This window comes from Moschus berezovskii, chromosome 12 (assembly GCF_049115385.1).
Source record: "Moschus berezovskii isolate FMDL1 chromosome 12, NW_MosBer_1.0, whole genome shotgun sequence".
Lineage (NCBI taxonomy): Eukaryota > Metazoa > Chordata > Mammalia > Artiodactyla > Moschidae > Moschus > Moschus berezovskii.
The window spans coordinates 95246638-95269340 of NC_142471.1; the positions used below are offsets into that span (position 1 = coordinate 95246638).

General features: G+C 56.2%; 1 protein-coding gene across 5 annotated transcripts in view; it reads right to left on the reverse strand.

Annotated features, from left to right (window-relative positions):
* Positions 1 to 9911, reverse strand: part of EBF3 (EBF transcription factor 3) — a 119234-nt gene extending 109323 nt beyond the window's left edge. For all 5 annotated transcript variants that reach the window (XM_055424391.2, XM_055424389.2, XM_055424390.2 and 2 more), the window contains exons 1-6: positions 9262 to 9911; positions 9000 to 9156; positions 8573 to 8636; positions 7819 to 7874; positions 4712 to 4785; positions 3045 to 3113 (exon numbers count right to left, since the gene is read on the reverse strand). In XM_055424391.2, the coding sequence (XP_055280366.1) occupies positions 3045 to 3113; positions 4712 to 4785; positions 7819 to 7874; positions 8573 to 8636; positions 9000 to 9156; positions 9262 to 9395 (554 nt within the window). In that variant the 5' untranslated portion in view covers positions 9396 to 9911. The remainder of the gene's footprint in view (positions 1 to 3044; positions 3114 to 4711; positions 4786 to 7818; positions 7875 to 8572; positions 8637 to 8999; positions 9157 to 9261) is intronic.
* Between the last annotated feature and the right edge of the window lie 12792 nt (positions 9912 to 22703).

The following is a 22703-nucleotide window of genomic DNA, read 5'->3' on the forward strand; positions in this document are numbered from 1 at the left end:
GACTTTACAATGCTATGTTTCGCCTTTACCCTATCAGTCATTATATTGTTTTAAATACACCCCCCATATAATTATATTTGTGAAGCTATAAAAAAAAGGCACTGTTTTACAAGGAAAAAACAGTTAACATAAGTGAAACCTTCACCATAAATTATAAGGGTTTCGTAATGTAAAATATCCTCATTCCCACCCCACCTCTTTTTTACAGAGAGGTCTTCCATGCTGCTCGTGAGGATTTAATGCTTCTAAAAGATAACTAAACTGAATTGTGTAATTAATTGACTTAAGGCATCAGAGTCTATAGAACGTGATTTCCCTGCCAGAGCGCGAAGCCCATTCTCTGCTCTCATAACACAGACAAGCAGTCTCAACGAGCCGGAAGAGGCTCGGTGTGGGTTAGAACGAATGTGGGCCCATTGATCTCAATTCAGGTTGGAATTATTGGTTTATAACCTCAGGACAAATATGCTTTATCTGGTCAGAACCTGCTAAATGTATCCAAAGGCCAGGAGGAGCCAGCAAAGCACATTGTATATAATTCTTTTTTAAGCCAACTAACCAAGTGATGACATTGCTGACGGGGACCTGTAGACTGACTCACCAACCTGATGGGGTATTTTATTCTGCAGTACTCAAGAGAAAGCCCAGGCTAGAAACTCAACATGAGCAACTAATTTCAGGAGGCAACACACACGCCACAGAAATGATTATCATTATGAAACTGAAACGCATCTCAGTTGCAAAAGACTACATCACTCTGAAGATATTTCCCTCCTATTGGTATTTTCTTTCTCTGATTAACACAACTTGCCCTAGTGAACACTAAACTCTTCGTTTTCCGCCCCCTAGAAATACACCTTAAACTGGAGAATGTGCCAATACTACAATCATTTCACAAAGATTTACATCAAGCAACAAAATTCAAACAGTATTTGTCATGATGAGTGACAGCTCTCTTAAGAATGCTAAAAATGTACATTCTATTTGTCATTACATAAAACTATCCTTACCTTAAAATCCCTACCATGGAAGGTGATTAAAATTCCTATAAAATTGTCATATCTTGGAATTTAGAAGCAGAGCAGATTTTTCATCAATAATTAAGACCTCCAAAGCATTTATGCCTGGCGTAAATGGAGCTGCAATCCTCCTTATTCAAATAAACTTGGTAAACCCATTAGCCAAATGTTTTTACATTTTTCACCTCCTCTCATGCTTCCAGAATATCAAATGGTCACATACTTCTCTTAGGTTAGAGAGGTATCAGTAATCTCCGCACATATTTTAATTAACCAAATATAAGACAGCATTTACTCAGACAAGAATTGAAGAGAACATTTCTGCATATCTAAGGAAGTTGTTTCCATCATGTGATAAAAACAGTATCAAGAGTCATTTAGTATCAACAGTCAATAAATGATTGAACGTCGCATAAACCAAAAGTGATTTTGAAGGAAACACACAGCATCCAAACTGTGAGTTGAGTCAACATGGCTACTTCATTACCATACCACGTTAAAAACCTCATGAGTTAAAAACAAGTCATCTTTTCATAATTTATAAACAGCACAAATTGAGGAAACTCCAAGATGAAACACTTTACAATCCTGCATTTCGAGCACACATGCACTGCCTTTTCAAGCATCTTATACTCAGACAAGATTCCAATAGCTGCTCAAATACTTTTTGCCATTCAAAAAAATAAAATAAATTCAGTTACAACACTCCAAGGCCATATAATTTCCATAGCCACAACACCAAAAACAAATATAATTATATTGATTTTTTGTAGTTCGAGTCCTATACAGTGTTGAACTTGTTCTCAATTGCCTGAGTGACGGCCACAACTGGTCAACCCTATTTGATTACTAATAAGAGAGCTGTCCCTTCTGTCAGATACCGAACATTCTCCACTAAGCAAACAGCTATTCCAGCTAGTTAAACATTAGCATTGCTCTCCACTGGTGGCGCATATTTCTTTAGGCTTAACTCATAGAGTTTTCCGGGTTTAATTTTTCAGACACTGGACAGCAAAGTTCATGATCAAAAGATAAGTTTGTAATGAAAGCTGCTGAAATTCAACCCCTCTTCAAAACAGTCTGAACCTCTGCTTCACAAAACTGGTGTCATATGTACACATCTAACATCTATTCGACTTGGGTACCAGTTTCAAAATCTGCAGTCACTCAAACACTGGGCCTTTCGCTGTCACCCATTGTTGGGAAGAAAGAAATCCTCCCCCGCCCAGGTCACCGAAACCCCAGTGATTTGGGCTGGAAGAGGAGGGTGGTGGTGGTTCTGCTGTTCTTCAAAAGCAATGCCAAACACACGTTAGTGCTATGAGGACTAATGATTAGGGTCCTAAAAGGATGCAACGCTGTCCAAGGAAGATGATAAATAGCAAGAAGAAGAGCAGCAAATGTAAAGAATGCATACGCGAATCAAGTTACGGAAATCAATGTTGGAAAGTATAACCAGCATGTGTAATTAGTTTCAATTATAACAACTTTGGTTTGTTAGTTACATATTTGCTACTTGACATAAAACGACAGCCACAATTGGAAAAAAATTAGGAGACATTTTGCAACTAATTGAGAGCAGATTAAATTCATTCTAACACTGGGCAACAATTACAACAGGAACACCACCCAAGTCTCAACTTCGGCTATCATCTGAGATAAAAAAAAGTAATGCAAAAATGAAATACTTGTTAACAAATTAGCAAAAAGCATTTTATGACATATCTCTGGGTTTAAAGCCAGAAAGTCTCTAGGCATAAAGTGCTTCTCACAGTGAGAGCAGCGGCAGATGAAACTGCTTCCCTTGACAACTCGCAAGCAATTACTGAATCCCCACAGAGCCAGCCACCAGGTTTCCAAGTCAACCCACCTGTGCATGATAACACACGCCGACAACAAATGGTGCAACGCACGAGATGAGCTCAACACCAGACTCAAAAACAAGGAGCAACTGGAACCCAAGCCAGGCCATGGGTTTTCTTGCGGCTACGGTTTTGTTTCGAAAAATAAAGAAGTCATCCTTACCTGTCAATGATCACAGGGTCTGAGGGTGTCTCATTTCTATTGCCACAACTCTTCTTGTCGCAGCACCGGCTGGGGGAATAACAGTAAACAGTGGTTTTAATACACCTTTCATCCTCTTATGCCTGACTTGTAATTTTTTTTTTTTTTTCCGAAGTCTGAGAGTAAAGCGGTTGGAGTCAAGAAAATAAGTTATCCCACCAAGCGGTTTGGCACATTTAAACCCAGTGAGTTCACGTGCTCTGCGGCTCAACTTGTGATGTAACTTTCTACCGGAAGGAGCAAAGTTGAGCGGATCTGCTAATACTAGGAGGGTCCTGAGCTACTATACAAATTGCAATGCTAAAATATGGAAAACGTTGTCGCTGTTTGTCTTTGCAATGAACTGAGAAGGGGAGGCAGGAGGCTTGGGAATAACTTTTCACAGCTTCAGCTTTTGTTTACCTCTAATTGTCAAGCTGTTATTTCTGGAAAAGATGCAAGATGCCACCTTCAACCAATATTTCTTTTGGGCATTTATTAATTATAACCACAAAAGCGTGCATCAATCTATCAGAAACTTCTATTGTTCCTTCTTTAAGCCTACCTTAACTCTGTTATTGAAACTTTAATTAAAGCAGAAATGAAACAAAAATGTTATGCTTCTTGCATTTTAAAAAAGCATACTTGTATAATGGTTACATGTCTAAATTAGCTAAATTAACACCATATGGTAGGCAAAGTATATAAAGCCTTTTAAAGCTGACAGCTAAAGTGATTAAAGAAAGTCTACAGTCTTCCACTTAGAGCTTAAATCACATCTGTGCGCTTTCTATGTTAATTGCAGTACATGCAGAAGTGGATAATAAAGAAATTCCACTTTATTGGTTGTAATTTATATTTATTACCTGATATGAGAAAAAGTCAGCTTTTGTATATTAGTGCTGTAACAATATGTCTGCTCAGAAATGGCACTGAGGCAAGAGGCATGGTAGCCGGGCGGAGTATGCCCCTCAGAGTCTGCGGCCTGCTACTGTAGCCTGCACGCCTGCAGAGTAGGTCCTTATCATCCCCGGCAACTGTATTTCACAAGCCGCACATACAAAGTCAATGATGCATTTTTATTTGCCATGTAGGGGTGAAACTCTGGTGGTAGTTAGAAAAAAAAAACAGGTGGGAAATTGCTCTTCTGACAGAGATCTCAAGTAACGTGCAAGCTATCTAACAACAATATGAACGATGCCTCGCTGCTCTGGGAAAGAGGTTAACTGACAGAATCGCAATCCAATTCTCACATACACGAGCTCTATAATAAGTACAGGAGAGTTTCCTTTCTATCAATAACAGACAATCGTGTATCTCGGGCTGCGAGAGCTGGGGAGGGAGGGAAGGGAAGTGGTTCCAGCGCGCTCTGACTCCCCGGCTTCGCGGACAGACGCCTCTCCGAGGACCGGTGATCCTTTTCTGACCACACGGCAGCGACACGGCCCACATATTAATCCACCCCGCCGGGCAGCCGGCCGCTGCGATCGCTATCGCCGGCGGGGGGGTGCCGATGAGCCCGGCTCCTCCGCGACCCGCGCGCGGCCCGAGTACGTTTCAATCGATGCCCGTCGCGAAGCGGGGCGGGATGGCGGCGCCCGTACGCGCGCCCTGTGTGGGCGCAGCTGGCGCCCCGCCGCCCGGCTCACCTGCACATGATCTCGTGGGTCAGCAGCACGCGGCACATCTCCGGGTTCTTGTCCTGGCCCTCGTAGACGATGGCCTGCGCGGGCGACAAGCAGAGGCGGGGTTACGCGGCGCCCGCGGCGGTGGCGCCCCGTCGCCCCCCGGGCTCTGCGGGCCTCGCGGGCGGCAGGTGCAGGGCAGGCGCGGGGAGGCGGCGTCCGGGGGGGCTCTTCGCCCTCCCGGCGGGGTCACCCGAGCCTGGCTAGGCCGAGGCGGCCTCCTCTGCTGGGCGGCCGCCGGGCCTGCGCGGGGCCTTCTGCTCGGGAGGACGCCGGGAGACGGAGGCCGAGACCCCGGCGCAGGGAGCGAGAGCGCGGGGGCACCGGCCCCTTCCTGCCGGCGCCGGGTCGCGTTGTCGGGCCATTATCTACCCCGAGTTCCGATCGGCGTGGGGGGAGAAGCGGATCAGAGCGCTCCAGGACTAAAAAAGCGGGGACAAGCCGCCCGGCCAGCCGTTTGCCTGGTGTCAAGGACTGCCCCGCGCGCCCCCCGGGCTGCAGCGAGTCCGGCGCCCAGCCGCCCCCCGCGTTCCGAGCCCCCGCGCCTGCGTGGGCCGCCCGCCACGGCCGCCGCCGCCGCCGCCCTGAGCCCGCAGGGCCGCCCGAGCGTCCGGCCACGGCCGAGCTCCGCCCGCGGCGGGCGGCCCCGGGGACCCGGGCGCTGCAGCCGCACGTGGCCGCGCCGGGCCGGGCCTGGCGGGCGCCCGGCAGGAGGGCTGGGGGTCCCGGGGCCCCCGGGCCCGCGCGGCCACGTGCTCCTCGCCGGATGATATTTGCAAAGAAAGTGCTAATGGCCAATCTGGTGTTTATTTTGAAACTGCTAACAATGATTTTTCTCGGGTAAAAAGGCAGTGTCTGCGCACACACGCTCTGCTGGGTTTTGAGCAGAGGCTCCGCCAGATGGTGCGAAGCCCTAGGTGCGCTCACGACCGCGCTCAGCCCGGCTCCGCCGCCGGGAACCCGTGCCGGGGGCCGCCCGCGCCTGCCCCACCGCCGGCCTCCCAAAAACAGAGAGGGGAAAAAAAAAAAAAAGAAAGGGGAAAAGGCCACTGGGGGAGGGGCCGGGGGCGGGGGCCGGGAGCCGCAAGTGCCCCCGCAGAAAATTCCACGGAAGGGGGAGGGGAGTCCTCGCTCCAGTTCCCGCCCCCGCCCCCCGAAAACGATCTGGAAATTGCTTCCAACCTCCCCGGGACTTCTGACACTTCCGTCCACTTCCAGGCGGACAAAGCCCTTTCTCGAGGAAGCCCGGGGCTGCCCTCTGGGAAGGGCGCGGGGCTCCCGCGAGCCCCTCTCCCAGCGCCTCCCTCCCGGTAGGCTGGGAACCGAGGCGGTGATGGTGTCACCGCAGGCCGCCGGGCCGCCTGGGGCTCAGGGCGCGTGGCCGCGGTGGGCGCTGGCACTTCTGAGAGCGCGACTCGTCCTCGGATGGATCCCCGTATTTATATTTGATTTATTTTTTATTTTGTAGCACAAACAGAAATCCATAAACTGTCGGTTCAGCGCCATTGACTCTTTGATCAGTTACTGGGCTATTTCTTTCCTTGTCTCCGAGCCCCCCCACCCCCAATCTCCGTCAGTGAGAGGAGATTAAATGCCTTTATTTTCAACTGTTTATACTGCAAAGGTACAGGGATAAATGAACAATAAAAGTGCACTTAAAACGGGACCGCCTCCTCCTCCTTTGTGCATAAACTCAGCGCTGCCTGCATCAACCTCTTCAACCTCTTCGTTAGAACACAGCGATTTCCTAAAACATTTAGCCCTTACATACAAAGGAAATAAAAGCACCCTGTCCACGCGGAGCCGAAGTTCCAGAGGCTTCACTGAATCTCAGTGAAATAATTACACAAGGGCACACTGCCTCCACCGCCTTTGTCGGAAAGACCATAGTTTACCTGTCAGATCTGTTTTACTCTAAGAGAAAACCACAGTTTTACCACCGCAGACACTAAATTCCAGCAAGCTTGTTGCCTAGGTAAGGACAAACTTTTTCAAAGGGAAGTAAAATCTGAAAACTAATTGCCCTGCAGACAGTAGGAAGCATGTGTGGCTGGGCTACAAGAAGGACGAGAGTGTTCTTTTCCACTTGGCTCACAATTCTTAAAGTTAACATCAAAACGGAAGACGCCACTTTCATTTCTAAACGTGAAGCTCAGTTTGGAAGCATATTTTAAATCAACCTGTGCAAAGTGGATTTCACTGGGGAATTGGATTGGCCTCCTCTTCCAACGCTATTTTAATAAAACTGGAGGAAAATCTCTAAAAACTAAGCAACAACATACCACGCAACACAAGACCAGCCCAAGACTGCACGATGTCAAGAAGCAATGAAGCGCTTTCCTGCACTTAATCACACGACTGATAGCCAAGTTATGATCGGAAAAGTTGACCAAGACAAGTTAAATAATTTAATAAGGAACTGCTTGTAATTATGTTATTTACAAGGTATGACAGAGTGGAAAGGGACAAGAAGCTGCCCCCAGAGCAATGGCCGGGTTTGGGTGACCCCTGGAGCTCAGAGTTTGAATTGAGGAGATGGGGGCTGAGAGGTGGAGATTGGCTCGAGGAGAACAAGGTGACTTTTCACTCCAACACATCTAACTTTTAAATCCAAATACACGTCTCCTGTTATGAGACCATCACACTGGAAAGGAGAAAAAAATGAACTAATCAAGTCCAACTCAATGGGCTTTGAAAAGGAGTTGGTTGCCTTTGTTATAGGGGGGAAAAAATCAATGAAATGATTCCAAGCAGAGAGAGAAACGTTTAAAAATATACAAGGGGGAGATCTTGAAAATTTTCTGTCAAATATTAATTACCATGATTAATTAAGACAGAATTTGATTCCAATCACAAGCCATTTAATAAAGCATGTATGTCCTGTTCTAATGAAAACATAAACTATTTCACCAATCACTTCATTTATTCCAATAAATAGGGAATTCTTATTAGCATGTCAAGAAAACTAAGTAAGAAGCAAATACACCAGACCCATTTGTCAACCCTCTCCTCCCTGAAACTCCAGGACAGTGAGCAGTGAGCAGGAGCACAAGAGGCTTAAACTTTCTCACCTGTTTGGTCATTGAGTCTATGAGGCGAACATACAGATCCTGCTCCGTTCTGACTCCTGCAAGAAACAGGGACAAATTCTCATCAGGATTTCAGCGAGGGCACTCGGGGGCACAGGAAGTGGACAGCTGAGGACTCCTGCCGTGGTGATGCAGCGAAACTTAGGCACGCCTTTCAAAGGCAGGAGAGAAAACCCAGTCACTCGTTTTAATTTTTCTTTTCTCTTAATTAAGAACCTTGAGACTCAGGGTTTGCGCTGAAAGGGGCAAAGGACTCTGCCTGGCTGAGAGCAGGGCTGGTTGCTGAACCGGGAGGGCCCCTGTGCTCATTTATTTTTAGAAAACAGAAAGCACAAAATGGAAACTAAGTGAGAGTCTCAACTCTTTCTAGTGTCTCTCGAGGATTTTCTAAAAATCCGTGCACAGGAAGTAAGCTGTGCTCGGTGTACAGAGCTACCCCAATCTCAATAATTAACATTAATTTGCAAAATTGAAAAAAGTCACTTAAAAGTGATGTTCTGCTGGCGCCCACATCGATCCCCTTTTTACTTTCTCCTTCAAGCCGGACCGGTTAATCATGTGAAGTGCCATCGACTTATTGATCGTTTATGTTTTGTTTTCCTTCTATGCCATGAGAAGATTTCGTGTTTACATCCGTGTCATTTTAATCTCGAAATCTTTACGTCCTTTAAGCATCGCGGAAAAGGAGAGAGCGAGCCAGCGGGGCGGGAAAGCAGAAGCAGCCGCTGCCACTTACCGTTGCTGTAGAGCAACTGGAGTTTATAGTGGATGCCGTTGTTGGTTTTCTCGTTATTGGGCTCCTGAAAGTAACGATAAATAATTGCGTTTAGTGCGCCTGGTGTCCGGCGCGGCCACCGCACTCGGTCCCCCTCCACGACCGAGGCCCCTTGGCCTCACACGAGGCAGGACTCCTAGCCGGGAGCAGCGCGCTGATGTCACTTTCCTGCTGGAAGCCCAGCGCCCTCCTCGCCCGGAGTGAGTCCGGGGGCGCAGAGAAGTTGCCCGGCCCTCCGCGGGCCCGGTCGGCCGCACGTGGCGGCGGCAGGGGCGCCTGGCCGAGCCGGCCCCGCCACCGAGGGGGGCACCCGGGGCCACCGCGCTGGGGCACCGCCTGCCTCCCACTCCTAGGAGGCCGGAGGGCGTGATTGTGTGTCTGCACTTACTTTCTCTTTCTCCACAAAGTCCACAAAAGCGGTCCTTTCGATCTCCACCGGCTGCCCCTGCCTGTCGTAGAGCGCCAACACGAAGTGGAAGAAATTGGACTTCCGGAGGTTGGAAGGAGGCTGCTTCTCGAAGTGCGCCCGCGCCAGCCCCACGCCGCTGCGGGAGGAAAGAGACAGCGGCCCGGTGAGGAGCGCGGCGCCGGCCGGCCGCGGGGACCCGGCGGGGCCGGGCCCGGGGCGCGCGGGGGCGGCCGGTACGTACCTCTGGGCGGCCGTGTTGGCGTCCACCACCCCCGCCGTGTGCATCCACGAGCGCACCGGGTTCATGCCGCTGCCCAGCGGCTCCTCCTTCATGGTCGTCCCCCCGCGCGGAATATTCTCCTGAATCCCAAACATGAAAACTGCTGGCGGCGGCCGCCGCTCCCGGCCGAAAGCGCTTCCGCGAGCAGCGGCGCTGGGGGGCTCGGCGGCAGGCGGCTGCCCTGGCCGCGCTGGCCCTGCTCGGCGCCTGCGGTCCGGCCCGCCGCCGGCTTCAGCCCGTCCCGGGCAGGCGCGACATACACCGGCGGCTGGGCGCTCCGGACGGCCGGGGGCGCGGAGGCGGCTCCACCGGCGGCGGCGGCGGCGCTTCGGAGGAGCAGGACGCGGTGGCCGCGGCGGCGCTTGTTGTTGTTGTTGTTTGCAGGCGCGCTCAACGTGGTGTCATCCTAGCCAGGCGGCGTCCGCGGCTGCAGGGCACTGCGGGATCGCCCGCTTCTGGCGCGGCCCGCCTGCTCCAAAGACAAATAAACGGGGCAGTGAGTGCCGCGGCGCAGTCCCGGGCGCAGGCGGGGCGCGGCGGGGCCTGGAGCGGCGCGCGCAGCGGACGGAGGCGCACAAAACTCAGCCCTCTCTCCCCGAGGAATGGACCCTTTCCCGGGAGCCAAAACTCGAAGCCCCCGGGAGCGGCGCTGTCAGAGGGTGACGTCGGGGGGCGGCGCCTGCGCCATATATGGGAGCGGCCGCCCCTCGCCGCGCCCCTCGCCGCCGCCGCCGCCGCCGCCGCGCTCGCCGACTGACTGCCTGACGGCGCCGCGAGCCGGCCCGAGCCCCGCGAACCCCGCGAGCCCCGCCGCCGCCCAGCGCCGCCTCCGCCCCCAGCCGCGCGCCGCGGCTCCTCGCGCCCACCCGCCGCCAAGGAAGTTTCTCCTCGCCCAAATCAGTCTCCAAAGCAGACAGACAAGCAGTGCGCGGCTGCAGCCTGGCCCCTCAAACCCTCCTCCCGACATCAGCCACACAAGTCAAAGCACGGTGGGGAGGAGAGGGTAAAACGCAGGGGCGCCCCCCAGTTGCCCAGACGCCGGCCGTAAACGCTAGGGGCCGCGGGTCGCCCCGGGACGGCCCAGAGCGGGAGGCGGCAGAAGCCGGCAGGCCGCAGGCCGGGGGCTGGAGGGGCGAGCACCCTGCCGGGGCGGGGGCGGGGGCTGGAGGGGTGGGGCAGGGCTCCCTGGCCAAGGCGGGTCGCGCAGTTCAGCCCGGTTTCCAAGCAAATCGAAGGTTGCTGGGGGGCCGGTGTGCCCCCGGCTGGGCCTCGCGGGGCGCTCGAGCTCTCCGCCCCGGCGGAGGCCACCGAGTGTGTCGGGCTGGGGCACCCACGTCGGAGGCGGGCTCTGCCCGATGCGCGCTCTCTTTCCCCGTGGCCACGGGAGACCCCGTCCCCCGGCCTGTCCTTAGGCGCAGCGAGTGACAAAGAAGGCTCCGGGCTCTCTGGGCGGACAGGAAGCGCGCCCGGCCTCTCCGGCGACCCGGGGCCCGGTGTCCGGCTGCGCGCCCCGCGCGGTGACCAGACCTCCCCGGCGCCAGCCGCTCTAAAAGCCGAGCAGACGCTGCGGGCGCCCGGGTCCTGCCCTCGGAGCGGCTGAGCCCGGGTGAGCGCTCAGCGCGCGACTTTCCAGACCAGGTTTCGAGGAATCGGGAGGGCAGCGGGGCGCGAGCAGCGCGTGGGCCCGGCGGCCGGGCTCCTGCAGCCAAGACTCGGCGCCCAGGCGCACTGCCCACCGAAAAGACCTGTGCGTGACACGGAGCGGGGCCCAGGGGACGACCGGGAGCTGTCTCAGCACTTCCCTGCCGAGAAATCAGGCCCTTTTGATTAAAACAAACAAAAACAAAAAAACAGGTTCAAGGTGCAAGTGTGTCGCAGGGCAGACTGCACCCCGGGTCTGGGATGGCACTCCTTTTATTTCATGAATTGGCAGTGTGTGTACGCTAATATTTTAATTAATCGGGAAAATCGAAGTCCGATTTACCTTATCTGGGGACCCCCAAGCCTCTTGGAAGGGGTGACAAAAAAGCAGTTCTGGAAAGCAATCTATTTTGCTGGTGTTGGGGGTTAATGACTATTGCCAAAGATAAGTGAATTACCACAGCTGTTGCGCCAGTCCCATCTCAAAATCCATTCCGGTGCCGGCCGTCTAATTAAATACGTAAGTATAATAAAATCATATTTTATGACTATTTGAGGGTAATGAGATTAGTCTTTAGAAGCGATCGCCACATATTAAAGATGCCACTGTCTATAGAATGTTAATAACCTTAAATCAAAGTGTATGGAAACTATTCACGATAAATTGAAAGAAAATTTCTGTATTCCTAATAAGCCCAGCGCTTTCCACCCACAGCCAACCCAGTGGAAGAAGGAACACTTTCTTCGTGGAGGGACAACACAAAATAAAGTTGCTCAGCAGTGGAGGGTGGGGTGGAGTCATGGCTTTGTCTCTGCGTGTTTAGCTGCTTCGGGGGCTCACGCAAGGCAAGCGCCCAGGCAAGCGTTATTGTCAGATTATGCAAAGTGCCTGTTCGGAAAAGATGAAGTTGGAAGGAGGAAACAATGCTTCCTTTGTAGCACACTTCCTAAAATGCCCAGCTCAGGCTGGAGGTGCCCCCTTCTTTGCTCTAACGAAAGTATCATGCTTAAAATCATTTACAGTATCTTTAATTCAGATTACACGCGCCAAGGCGATTTAAATCTGATTACCAAATTAGAAGGTTTAAAAACAAATCCTTCTAAATCTGATACTGTTGACTAAAGAGGGAAAAAAAGTTCTATAAGCCCATCACAGAAGGTAACGATCCTGCCCCAGAAAGAAAAGGGGTTTTAAACCTTTTTGACAACAAATGCAGCTGCCCCACTATTTTGGACGATATTAAGCGAAAATGAATGCAAATCTGTGTTCAGCAGCCATCTGGCCTGAAATGGGGGAGTCAGCTGCTCTCACAACAGGCTCGGAGGCTGAATCCATTTCAGCTCATTTTCTAGATCATCTGGTCCCGCACCCAAAGCGTGGAAAATGCGGTCTTTCTCATTCACCAACTTTATCTTTTTTGTCACTCCACTGCTGGCTGCGAGCTGCGGGCAGCGACTCGCCACCCGGGCAGGGTCTCCACACGGGCCTGCTGCAGAGCGGCCTGGGAGGGCAGTGCCCTCGGCCCCCACCTCGCCCCACTCCAGGGGTTCGCCTTGATGGGGCGGGAGCAGTGGCCGAGAGGAGCCAGGGGCCCAGCACCCAGGCCGGGAGGGAAGGGGGCTGCAGGCCCATCCCGGATGTGCAGAGAGAGGCTGCAGCGCGTGGCCGCGCCCGCCGCCCCACATGGGAACCCTGCCCAGCCCCTCTCCCTCTCTGGGGATCTAGGGGCGCCCAGTACCCTGGCAGGAGACGCCAATGGGGGGGTACAGGCTGACACTGTGGAAGTTGCGCAGGCCCGCCGCTACCGCCGGTCCAGCCTCCGCGCACAGAGCGCTCCCAGGGGCCAGACAGACGCCCAGGGGCCGGCCCGGGCGGGGCCTGACCTTCGCTGGAAACCCTGCGGGCCGCCACGGCGGCGACCACCGCTCAGGGCCCCGCGCTCAACGCGATTTGCACGGGTGGCCCTCGCGCTGCCGCCGCCGCCTCCTCCTCGGAGGGTGGGAAGTATTCCTTTTGTGCGGATTTACGGGGAGAGGCTTCAATGAGCCCCCTCGCATTTGCATTTAAATAGCGGCATCAAGCGCTTCGCGTGCCACACACCAGTGGGCTCCCAGATGTCACGCCGGAGTCAGTCAGATGGCCAGTGCCCAGCTGTCCTCCCCACGTCGTGCCGGAGCAGGCAATGACCTTAAAGAGACAGCGCCCGCAGCCCCTGGAGCCCCACTCGGGGAGCGGCTTGCAGGGCGCAGGGCTGCGACCGCGCCTGGCCGCTGACCCGCGGCACCACCAGAGGCTTGGCCAGGCGGTACAACCAAGCGGCGCCCGCGCCCAGGCCGGCTCCGGCCTCCCTGCCGGCCGCGCCGCGCCCGGGCCGCCGCGCGCGCCAAGCCCTCCGCCCGCGCCCACTACCCACCCGCGGGAGGGGGCGGGCGGCTCCTCGAGCGCCAGGCGTGAACTTCCCCCTCGCGTCTCCCCCGTCCCGGGTCCTCCACGGCCGCGTGGTGCGGGTCCTGGTGAGCGGGAGCCAGGCTGGTGCCGGCCTCCGAGCCAGCCAGAAACTTCGGCCAAGTTGGGGTCCCCGGGTGCACGGCCCGCCTCTGAGTCCGCGCTGGACCCGTGTCCAGGGGACACTCTGGGAATGCCCCTACTGGCTCTCGGCCGAGCCCGGGGAGCCAGCCGCCCTCCCTACCAGCCTTCCAAGGAGTCAGAAACTGCATTTCCGGCGTTGAGAAGCCCGGGCCACGGTTCCTGGAAGCCGATGCCTAAGAGGGATCCGGGGTGCGGGACGCGGCCGGATGCGGCTCCCTCGTAGGGCCGGTGTCCTCGGGCCCAGGCTGCGCGGCCGTGCTCCTCAGAGCCCTCGGGAAAGGGTGGGAGCCACGCGCCACAGGCCAGCGGTTCGCTTTCCCGCCTCCGGTGCTGAGTTGCAGGCGCGGCCCGCCCCCACGTCCTCCGCGTCCGGGGGTCACGCTCAGACCGCGCCGGTGACCCGGCCTCCAGCCCCGCTCCGGGCCGGCGCCACAGGCAGAGCTCAGGGAAAGAACCCGAAAGCGGAGAGACAGACTGACCTTGGGCACCGGCGGGCAGGAGGCCGTAGGGGCTGGGAGAGCCTGAGGAGACAACCCTGGGAGGGCGCACCTAGGAAGCCCCGCGCACTGCGGGGTGGGGTAGCACAGCCGGGCACCTGCAAACCCTGCCCGGCGTGGGTCAGGGGCGCGGCCCCTGAGTGCGCCCAGGCTTAGCCTTGTACCGCGGGGGGTTCGGCGGCCCGTGGGCCCGGGGAGGTCGGGAAAGCCGGGGCTCCGCACTCAGGCCACCCCAAACTGTTAAGCCACGAGCCAAGGGGGCCGGGCCAGAGTCTGGGGAGGTTTCCAGGCCCAGGTAACGCGCCTTGGCCCTGGCTGGACAGGGACGGAGGCTGCGGGGTTCTAGGGAGGCTGTGGAGACAGAACCCAAGCCAGGACGCGCCTCCCACCCACCCTCGGATGCCTCCTAGGCATCTTGACCCGCACACACTGGGTGCTCCTACAGGGCTCCGCTGCCCTGCGCTGGGAGGCGTGAGGCCTGGCTGGAAAGATTCACAGCTAAAAAGCGAACATCGGAGGGTCTCAGACCCCTGATCTCTGCAGCTCTTCTTCAAGCCCGGTCACTCTGGAAGAGTCAGGCTCCTGCAGACCGACCCCAAGGACCGAAAAGGGCTCAATACTCCAAGTGAGAAGGTGCAGGCGCCTCCTGCCGAGGCGGCCAAGTTTGACAAACAGCGCCTCCTGGGGTGCGCAGAGCAGAGTGCCGCCGCGCCGCCGCGAGCCGAGCCGCCCAGACTCCCACCCAGGCCCGGGCAGGTGGCCGCCGCCGCTCCCCGCCCGCCCGCAGCGGCGGGGCCGCAGCTCCTGCGCGCCCGGCACACCTAGGCCTCGCTGACCCAGTGACCCCAGGAGCGCGCAGAGCCGTCCGCCCGCCGCCTGGTCCTAACTGCCGCTCACGTGTGTCTGCAAAGTCAGGAAGAACCCGGGCACCCGGAATAAGGCCGGGTGGCGAGCACCGAGCCCGCTCCCCGCAGGGAACCGCGCGCTCCCAGTTGCCCGGCCCTGCGGGGGCCGCGAACGCCAACCGGCCCGCTCTTGACCGCCTCCTCGGAAAGCCTAGCTCCGAGCGGGGCCGAGGATGCCGAGCGCGCCTCGGCTCCTGCAGAGTGCGAAATTAGAAAGGAAACAGTTAATTCCTCTCCCCTCGTCCTAACTTTCCCCCGGCCCTTCCGGTCACTTTGGCTAACCCAATATTCCGAGTCAGCCCCTGTAGCTCCTCGGTGGTAGAGAGAATCCGAAATCACACGCTCGCTCTCCGCCAGTCGGGCTTCTCCCTACGCACCTTGCAACCTTAAAGGTTGCCTCTCCGCAACACGCTCGGCAGGCGCACCAGAGCGGGGAAAGACTGCTCGTGCGTGCCAGGGGTCCCTCGGATCCGAAAAGGTACAGAGATTTCGCAACGAGCTGGTATTTCCCGAGCTACCTTCAGCGGCGCCCCAAGGCAGTCCGGCAGGAGGAGCCCGAGCTGGCGCCCCAGACCGGATTCCGCGAGCGCCCGCCCCGCCAGTTTACAAAGCAAACTTCCCCCAGAGCAGTTTCTAGATCGAAACGGCGCGCGCAGTCCGCCAATCAACACCTCCACAGACCCAAACTGCAGAAACACCGATCGATCAGATAATTTCAAATATTATAATTGGCTTTAATTAAACACACTGCGTTCTAATTAACTCTGAAATTTTAGCATGCTTTGGGACACTGGTGTCTGATTTGATATTGTCAGTCCAGATGTCCTAATAAAATTCAATCCTCCACTCAAGACTTCAATATTCACTAAGAACAAAATGCAAATTAAATGTAAAACCTAAAGTATCACCAAAGGTATAATCAAGAAAGGTGTCTCAAAACTTCTCACTTTTTATTACGCAGTAGTTTAAAAATGCAGATTACATCCTAACAAGACCTCTCTGGCACACCATAAATCTTAACTCTTTCCTGGGCGGTGTTGGCGTGCCCTGCCACTGGCTTACAGGTAAAGGAGTGGGGCAGACAGATCCCATGGCGGGACTGCACCACCTCATCTGGAAGCCAGTGAAGCGCAAAACTTTGCCACTGAGATTGTGGTTTGAAACACCGGGTTTGCCAACCCAGGCAAAGGAGCTGGGGTGGTAGAGAGCCAAGGGGTGCAGGTGAACAGGTTGGCACGCCACTCACGTCCTCCTCTGCCCGCGACCTTCACCCACGCCCTGGCCACTGTTCAAGGGGGCGTGTACACTCCCCTTCTGCGCAAAAGTGTGGAGGTGGGTGACAGCGGCCAGGCCCGCTCAGTCCTCTCGCTTAATTATCTGAGCTGCGGGGACCTGGACAAAGAGGCTGGGAAGGCAGGGTGAGCACACCGCCTTTGGACAGAAATGTGTCAAGCCCGCCTCCCTTCCCGCCTGCACAAACCCTTTTGCCCTCATTCTCGGGACTTCTAAGGGATCCAAGCCGGCAGTCAGGGTGCAGCGGCGCGCGGTGTCTGGGCAACCTCTCTTGGGAAGCCCAGCGCAGGCCACGCGGGGGTGCGCCTTTGGCGACACGCTGGCAGCATCTAGATTCTTTCCCCATGCGTGGGTCTTCTAAATGTACAGTCCAGAGTGAACCCTGTGAAAGGGAAGCTATTCTCACACTAAACGTGTATGTTTTCCATACTAATGGAGTCACTTAAAGCTGTTGCTAATTTAACTTTTTAAAAAGGCCACACTGTGGAAATTTGCATTTTCTTTAGGATATTGAAATGAAGAGGAAACTGCTGGGCGGCGAGGCTGCCCAGGGCATAGCTGGGGGCCATGCAGAAATAAAAACAGATAAAGAAAAGAAGAAAGAAAGAAACCCGCTTCTCTTCTAGACTATTAATAAGCAATTTGTCCCGCTGAAATTTACATTGCAAAGCGCGGCGCACTAGCAGCCGCGGCGGCAGAGCCGGCGCAGGCTCGGGTAGTGCGTCCCGCGCGGGGTGCGGGAGGGCTCTGGACCGTCCCGGCCGCCCTCTGGAGTGATCGGTGGGCAGCTTTGAATTTGGCGTCTTTGTCGCCGCACGGCCGACCCTCGCCCACACCCACGCGTATCTGCACCCCCAGGGCCCAGCCTGGGCCGCGTGCCGGGGTAGAGCCAGGACTGGAGCTGCGCGGTGGGCACCAGGCCAGGGTCGCAGCCAGGTAGGGCTCTCTCCAGGGCAGACCCTAGGCTCCTATGGACATCCCAGACTCAAGGACCCCCATCCGCCCCCAGTACTGCTCAGGCCTTAAATTAAGGACGCCAACAATAAGCTGGAGATTTTTCGCACTGTGCCGCGCGGCCCTGGTCCAAGTCCACCGCCAGTGCGGAGCCTCGCGCTGCGCGCCAGCCCCGCGCCCCCGCCAGCTCCCCCGCCCGCGCGCGGCCCGGCGGAGCGCGGCTCCCGAGCCTAGCGTGGGGCCAGGGCGCCATCTACGGGCGCTGCGCGCTCCGGGCGCCGCCGCCGCCACCCTCTCCCCGGCGGAACCCGCGCCGCCTCCCGCCGCCGCCCGCGCTCGCCCCGCGCCCGCTCCGCGACGCCTGCCACTTATCACAATTACACGGCGCTCTTCGTGCCAGTTTGCTTATGAAACATTGATTGCTAGATGTTCCAACTTTTAAGCACTATATTAAAACTTTCGAAATGAGGGCGCTCTCCGGCTTTTTTGCGATTTTTAGGCACACGATTAAGACATGAAATGTAAAGATAATGCAATTTGATTTGTTAGTCTAACTCTGTGATTTGAGACTCGATGTCCCCAAAGACCAGGCGAGCTTTTCGCCTTTATTTATTTTTATTAAAACATCAATCTACGCTGGAGCTGGGTGAACTCGGTTTCACCTGGAGAACATAAAATCCTCCATACCAGAGAAATAAGCACCTTTCATAAATCAGCGGTATTCCTGACACATCGATCAATTTTTGGTTGTTAATCCGAAAGGAGGAGTTTTAATTGCTTCCCGCGTTCTCGTCCGAGCACCTTGGGTTTCGACCCCTCCCTCCGACCCTCCAAGGGTCCCACTTTGTATTGGGGGAGGGGCCGTGATGGAGAAATCCCGGGTCCTTCCCGGAATCCCAGAGCCCCCAGTCTCCGCCCGCGCCCGTGCGAGCCTCCCCCGCACCGAGGGCTCCCGGCACGCGCTCAGCTCTCCGCAGCCTAGCCTGGGAGGGCCTCGAGGAGAGGCCACCGGGGACCCGCGAGGCCCCTCGGGCTTGCTCGCAGGCCGCCACGACGCTGCGAGGGCCCGGCGCTAAAGTTCCCCGAGTGGCGCCCCGGATCCCGGGCCCCCGCGTCCTCCAGCCCCGCCACGCACCTTCGCCGCAGCCCCGGCCCGCGCTCCCGCAGAAGAGGAGAGCGCACTCCGGCTCGGCCACCAGCGCCGGGCCCGCGACGCGCGAAGTTCAACTTTGCCGGCCCGTGGCCTCCGGGGGGCCTCACTCCGGGGCTGGGGGACCCCGACGGGACCGCGGGCGGCCTCCGCTCGCTTACCTGAGCCTCTCATTCGACGGGCACGGCGGGGCGCCCCGGCCGCGAGGTGACGGCGGCGCCGGCGGCGGGCCGGGAGGGTGTGCGGCCCGGCGCCTCCCCACGTTCCCACCTCCCGCCCTCCAGGGAGAGCCCACGGGCCGGGCCGCGAGCGCGCCAGTGCGCACGCGCCGCGCTGCCTTCCTCCGCGGGAGGCGGCGGCGCGGCGCGCGGGGGCCGAGCGGGGGCGCGAGGAGGTGCCCGCGGGCGCCCCGCAGCCCGCCGGCCGCTGCGCCCCGAGGCCGCAGCTGGGTCCGAGCTGGCCGCGGTGGGAGGGTTGGGGACCTCCGGGGTGCCGCTGGCCGGACGCAGGGCCCTCCGTGGGGAAACCCTGTTGCCAGGACCGCCCCCCGCCCCCGAACCCCGCTCCTTCCCCCGGAGCGTTCGTAACCTGCTTTGGCCAAGAGAGCGCGCCAGGCCCCAGACTGGTCGCCCCGGCCGGGACACCTGTCCAGAAGCCGGTTCCAGGCCCGGGGAGGCCTGGAGCTATCGGTGTGGACGCGTGCACCCTCCCAAGTGCAGGGTGGCACGGAGTGCCCCGGGCCCTTTTGGTAATGTTGGAGGGGGAAGGCCTCCTTGGAGACGAGGTGCCACTAATAATCTAGTGAGAGGCAGCCTTCTGCCTGGCAGCCACAGTGAAATGGGGGGTAGGCGCAAGAGATCTCCCACAAAAGGGGAGACGACCAAGATTCTCCCTATAAAGCCGCTGTGAAAGAACGTACCTGGCCCACTCCAAGCGGAGCTGTGCGCAGCTCTTGGAGAATGAGGCCAGGCACCCGGACCGCATCGCCGTCTTTGGTGTCACCTGGCGTACCTTTGCCATAAACATCTGGAGCTGCTCTGTAGCAAGAAATGGGACCAGGTGGGCACTCACATCCTGGGGCCTGTGGCTGGCGCTAGGGTTGGAAGGAGCTGACCCCCCTGCCCTCTCCTACTTCACATCTGCTTATTTCTCTAATATGCCCCTCTAAGGAAAACCCACGGCTCTACTACTAATTCTTATCTCCCTGCTTCCTCAAAACCTCAGTGCAGTTCAGGTACGTAAACAAATACAACTTTCACATCAGCAAGGTTTGTCTCAGAAAGCGCCAGTGGGGCAAAGCAGGACCTGTGCCCGCCAACCTTCCTTGGTTTTTCTCGCCTGTTTCTTGCTCCTAGATTTGTTTTGTACTCTTTACTTCAACCTTTTACAGTGAAAATTGAATGTGCTGAATCATGAAATCTTACTGGAAGGAAAAAGTTATTTTTGGTCATTTATTTAGTAAAAAGCACTCTAGAGAACGCAACCCAGAAATGTACTTTATTATGATAGCTTAATGTAAGAAAAGAACTAAATAACGAATATTTCCCCCTTGTCATCTTCACTTGGGAGTCATTTTTAATGTGAGCCAGCATGAAACCATTAAACCTGTACGCAATATTTTCAGATGTAAAATTACCCATGTTTTTAATAGCACCTCACAGGTATTGGATGTTGCATGCCAGCATCCGAGACAGGCATACACATGCATGGGAAAGCTGGAGGACTGTCCTGGTTGCTGCCAGGAAGCTTCGGCCACAACCCCAGGGCTGGGCTCCAGAGCTCTGGTCCTTACAAGGGGCACCCACATGTGGCTTCAGAGGCAAAGGCGGGAGGGGCTCCGATGTCTTGAAGTCGCTTTGCACACGTGGAGCCTTGAAAGGGCTTCTGCTCAATCAGTCTGGCCAGGTTAGCTGTAGAATGACAGGGAGGTGGCTGGGGGGTGGGTTTTATCCTCAAATGGGCACTTGGTGACCCTGTGTACTGCTTCACCCCAAGTTGCCGCATCCCCCTGCCCAAGTGTTGCCTGTTCCCCTGTTCCCCAGAGGCTGCTGTCCCCAACGTTCCCCCGAAGGGGCCCCCGCTGCCCCGAGGGTGCCTGCCCCTTGGTCCACGGCACCCTGTCTTCCCAAGCTGCCCCTCGAGAGTGGAGCCCCGGGTCACCTCCACTTGTTCTTACGGGAGAGGTGTGTGTGCGGTGTGTGTATGCGTGAATGAGGGATGGGTGGAGAACATTTTCCACATAGGTCGTGATTCGGGGACCAGTTGCTGGAGGGAGGAACGGTGCTGGTCTGGTGGGTCCATGTGAGAAATGATACGATCTGCTGAAATGCTTGGAGGAAATCCATCCTTTTTATGGCAGGAAGACACTCAGAGAGCTCCGGCCCTGATGAGCGGTCCGTGAGCTCACTTTCACACCTCTGTGTACCAGCACAGAGGTGCCCTTCGAGAAGCCATTGACTGTGCCTCACTCACTGGACACAGCGACTGCCATGCCCTCCACTGCCCTCCGTCAGCCCCCCAGACTGGGCTGAACCGTGTGCAGTGGTGAGGAGGCCCTGCCCGCGGGCACTGGGAGGTGCCGAGTCACAGTTACTCACGTGAGAGCAATGGGAAACAGCCAGGTGATGTTTGCACTGGGAAGGGCCTCCACAGATCTCGGAGGTTAAGCCCAATTCTCTCAGGCACATAAAAAATCAATGTCCATTTCATCTGTCAAGGTCCATATCTGTATGCTTTGTCACTGGCCACTGTACCTAGAAACGTAAATTCACAAACATCAATATTCAAACCTGTTTCAATATTTACTTTGGTCTCTTTACCGGCAATGAGCACTCTGCCTAGTGGCCACCACCCACCACCCAACCAACACTGGTGGGAGGACTGCAAGGTGGGGCTGTATCTGGCCCCCAGGAACACTGGCTTCCCTGGTGGCTCAGACGGTAAAGCGTCTGCCTGCAATGTGGGAGACCCAGGTTCGATCCTGGGGTTGGGAAGATCCCCTGGAGAAGCGAATGGCAACCCACTCCAATATTCTTGCCTGGAAAATCCCATGGACGGAGGAGCCCGGTAGGGTTCGGTCCATGGGGGTCACAGAGTCGGACATGACTGAGCAACTTCACTTCACTTCACTTCATCCAAGGGTGGGGTGGGTGCAGGGAGCCCATCATGGAGGTGAAACTCGGCCAGTGAACCCAGCAGTTGGAGCTCAATCGTGGGCATTTCCAGAGCACAGACAGTTTCAGGGACTGAATTTGTAAGTCTCTTATTCTTGTGTGAGCTGTGTCTCTACGATCTCTCTTGCAAGAAACTCCTGGAGTCAGGGCCTCCATCCTGGTCATCCGGTTTATTACTTCTTAGGACAGAGTTGGCTTGACTAGAGGGCTCAGCTATACTTCCTGAATTAATTCAGATGTGATTCAGTGTTAGAGACTTCGTGCCATGGGAAGATTCACATGCACACACACACACACACACACACACACACACACACAGACACCTTGATAGAATAGGAAGACAGGAACCCTCTGCTGCTTAGAAGGCTGCTGTCCGTCCCTTTCTCCTCCTGTCCTGCAGGGGGAAAATGTTACTTAAAATTGGTGGCTGACTTGGTCAATATCCTGTGATGCTTGGGGACGCCTTTGCTCTTGCTGCCCACCAGAGCAACCCGGGTGAGAGTACCAACTCACTGTCCGCAGAGGCCAGCTAGGACCAGGGGCCCTTATGGGAGTCGGGCACGGGGGGAGTGAGATCCCCCAGGGTCGAGGCCCACCCGGCAGGCAGCGAACAGCCACCCACAGGACAGTCAGCCGGGCCAGGGGTGATGAGGCCCAGCTCCCCGAGGCCCTGCCTGCCTGGGAAGTCCATTTCAAACTGAGACCCGCTCCTCCCAGCTATGGAGATGGACTTTGAGCTCTCAGGGTGGAAGACTTCCCCTGGAGACTCCATTCAAGCAGCTTTGAAGACAGCTTTCAGGGTGTGAAGGGGGCGGCCGGACTCCCCTTCCCGAAACACCTCTGCCCCTGCCTGCCCTCCACTCTTGGGGTCTAACGGAACCTGATGAGTGAATCTGTCTTATCGCCATTCCTGGGAAACCCCAGGGCAAGAAGCCTTCTGGCCAGAAGGTGACGTTTTCAGTGAAAGGTATGTGGACGGCAGAGGGTTCCCTGGCCAGCAGGCCCAAGCACCTGAGGCCTCTGGAAATGCAGCAGTGAGGTGAGAGGTCAGGGATAGGAAGTTAGAACATGGGATAGAGGTCAGGGATGGAAAGAAAGAACACAGCAGTTGCCCTCCCAGGGACTGCGCAAGTCTGAACCGCAGGATCCCTCCAAGCCCACAGAAAGCAGTGCCCGTGGGCCTTGTGTTGGAGCAAAGCA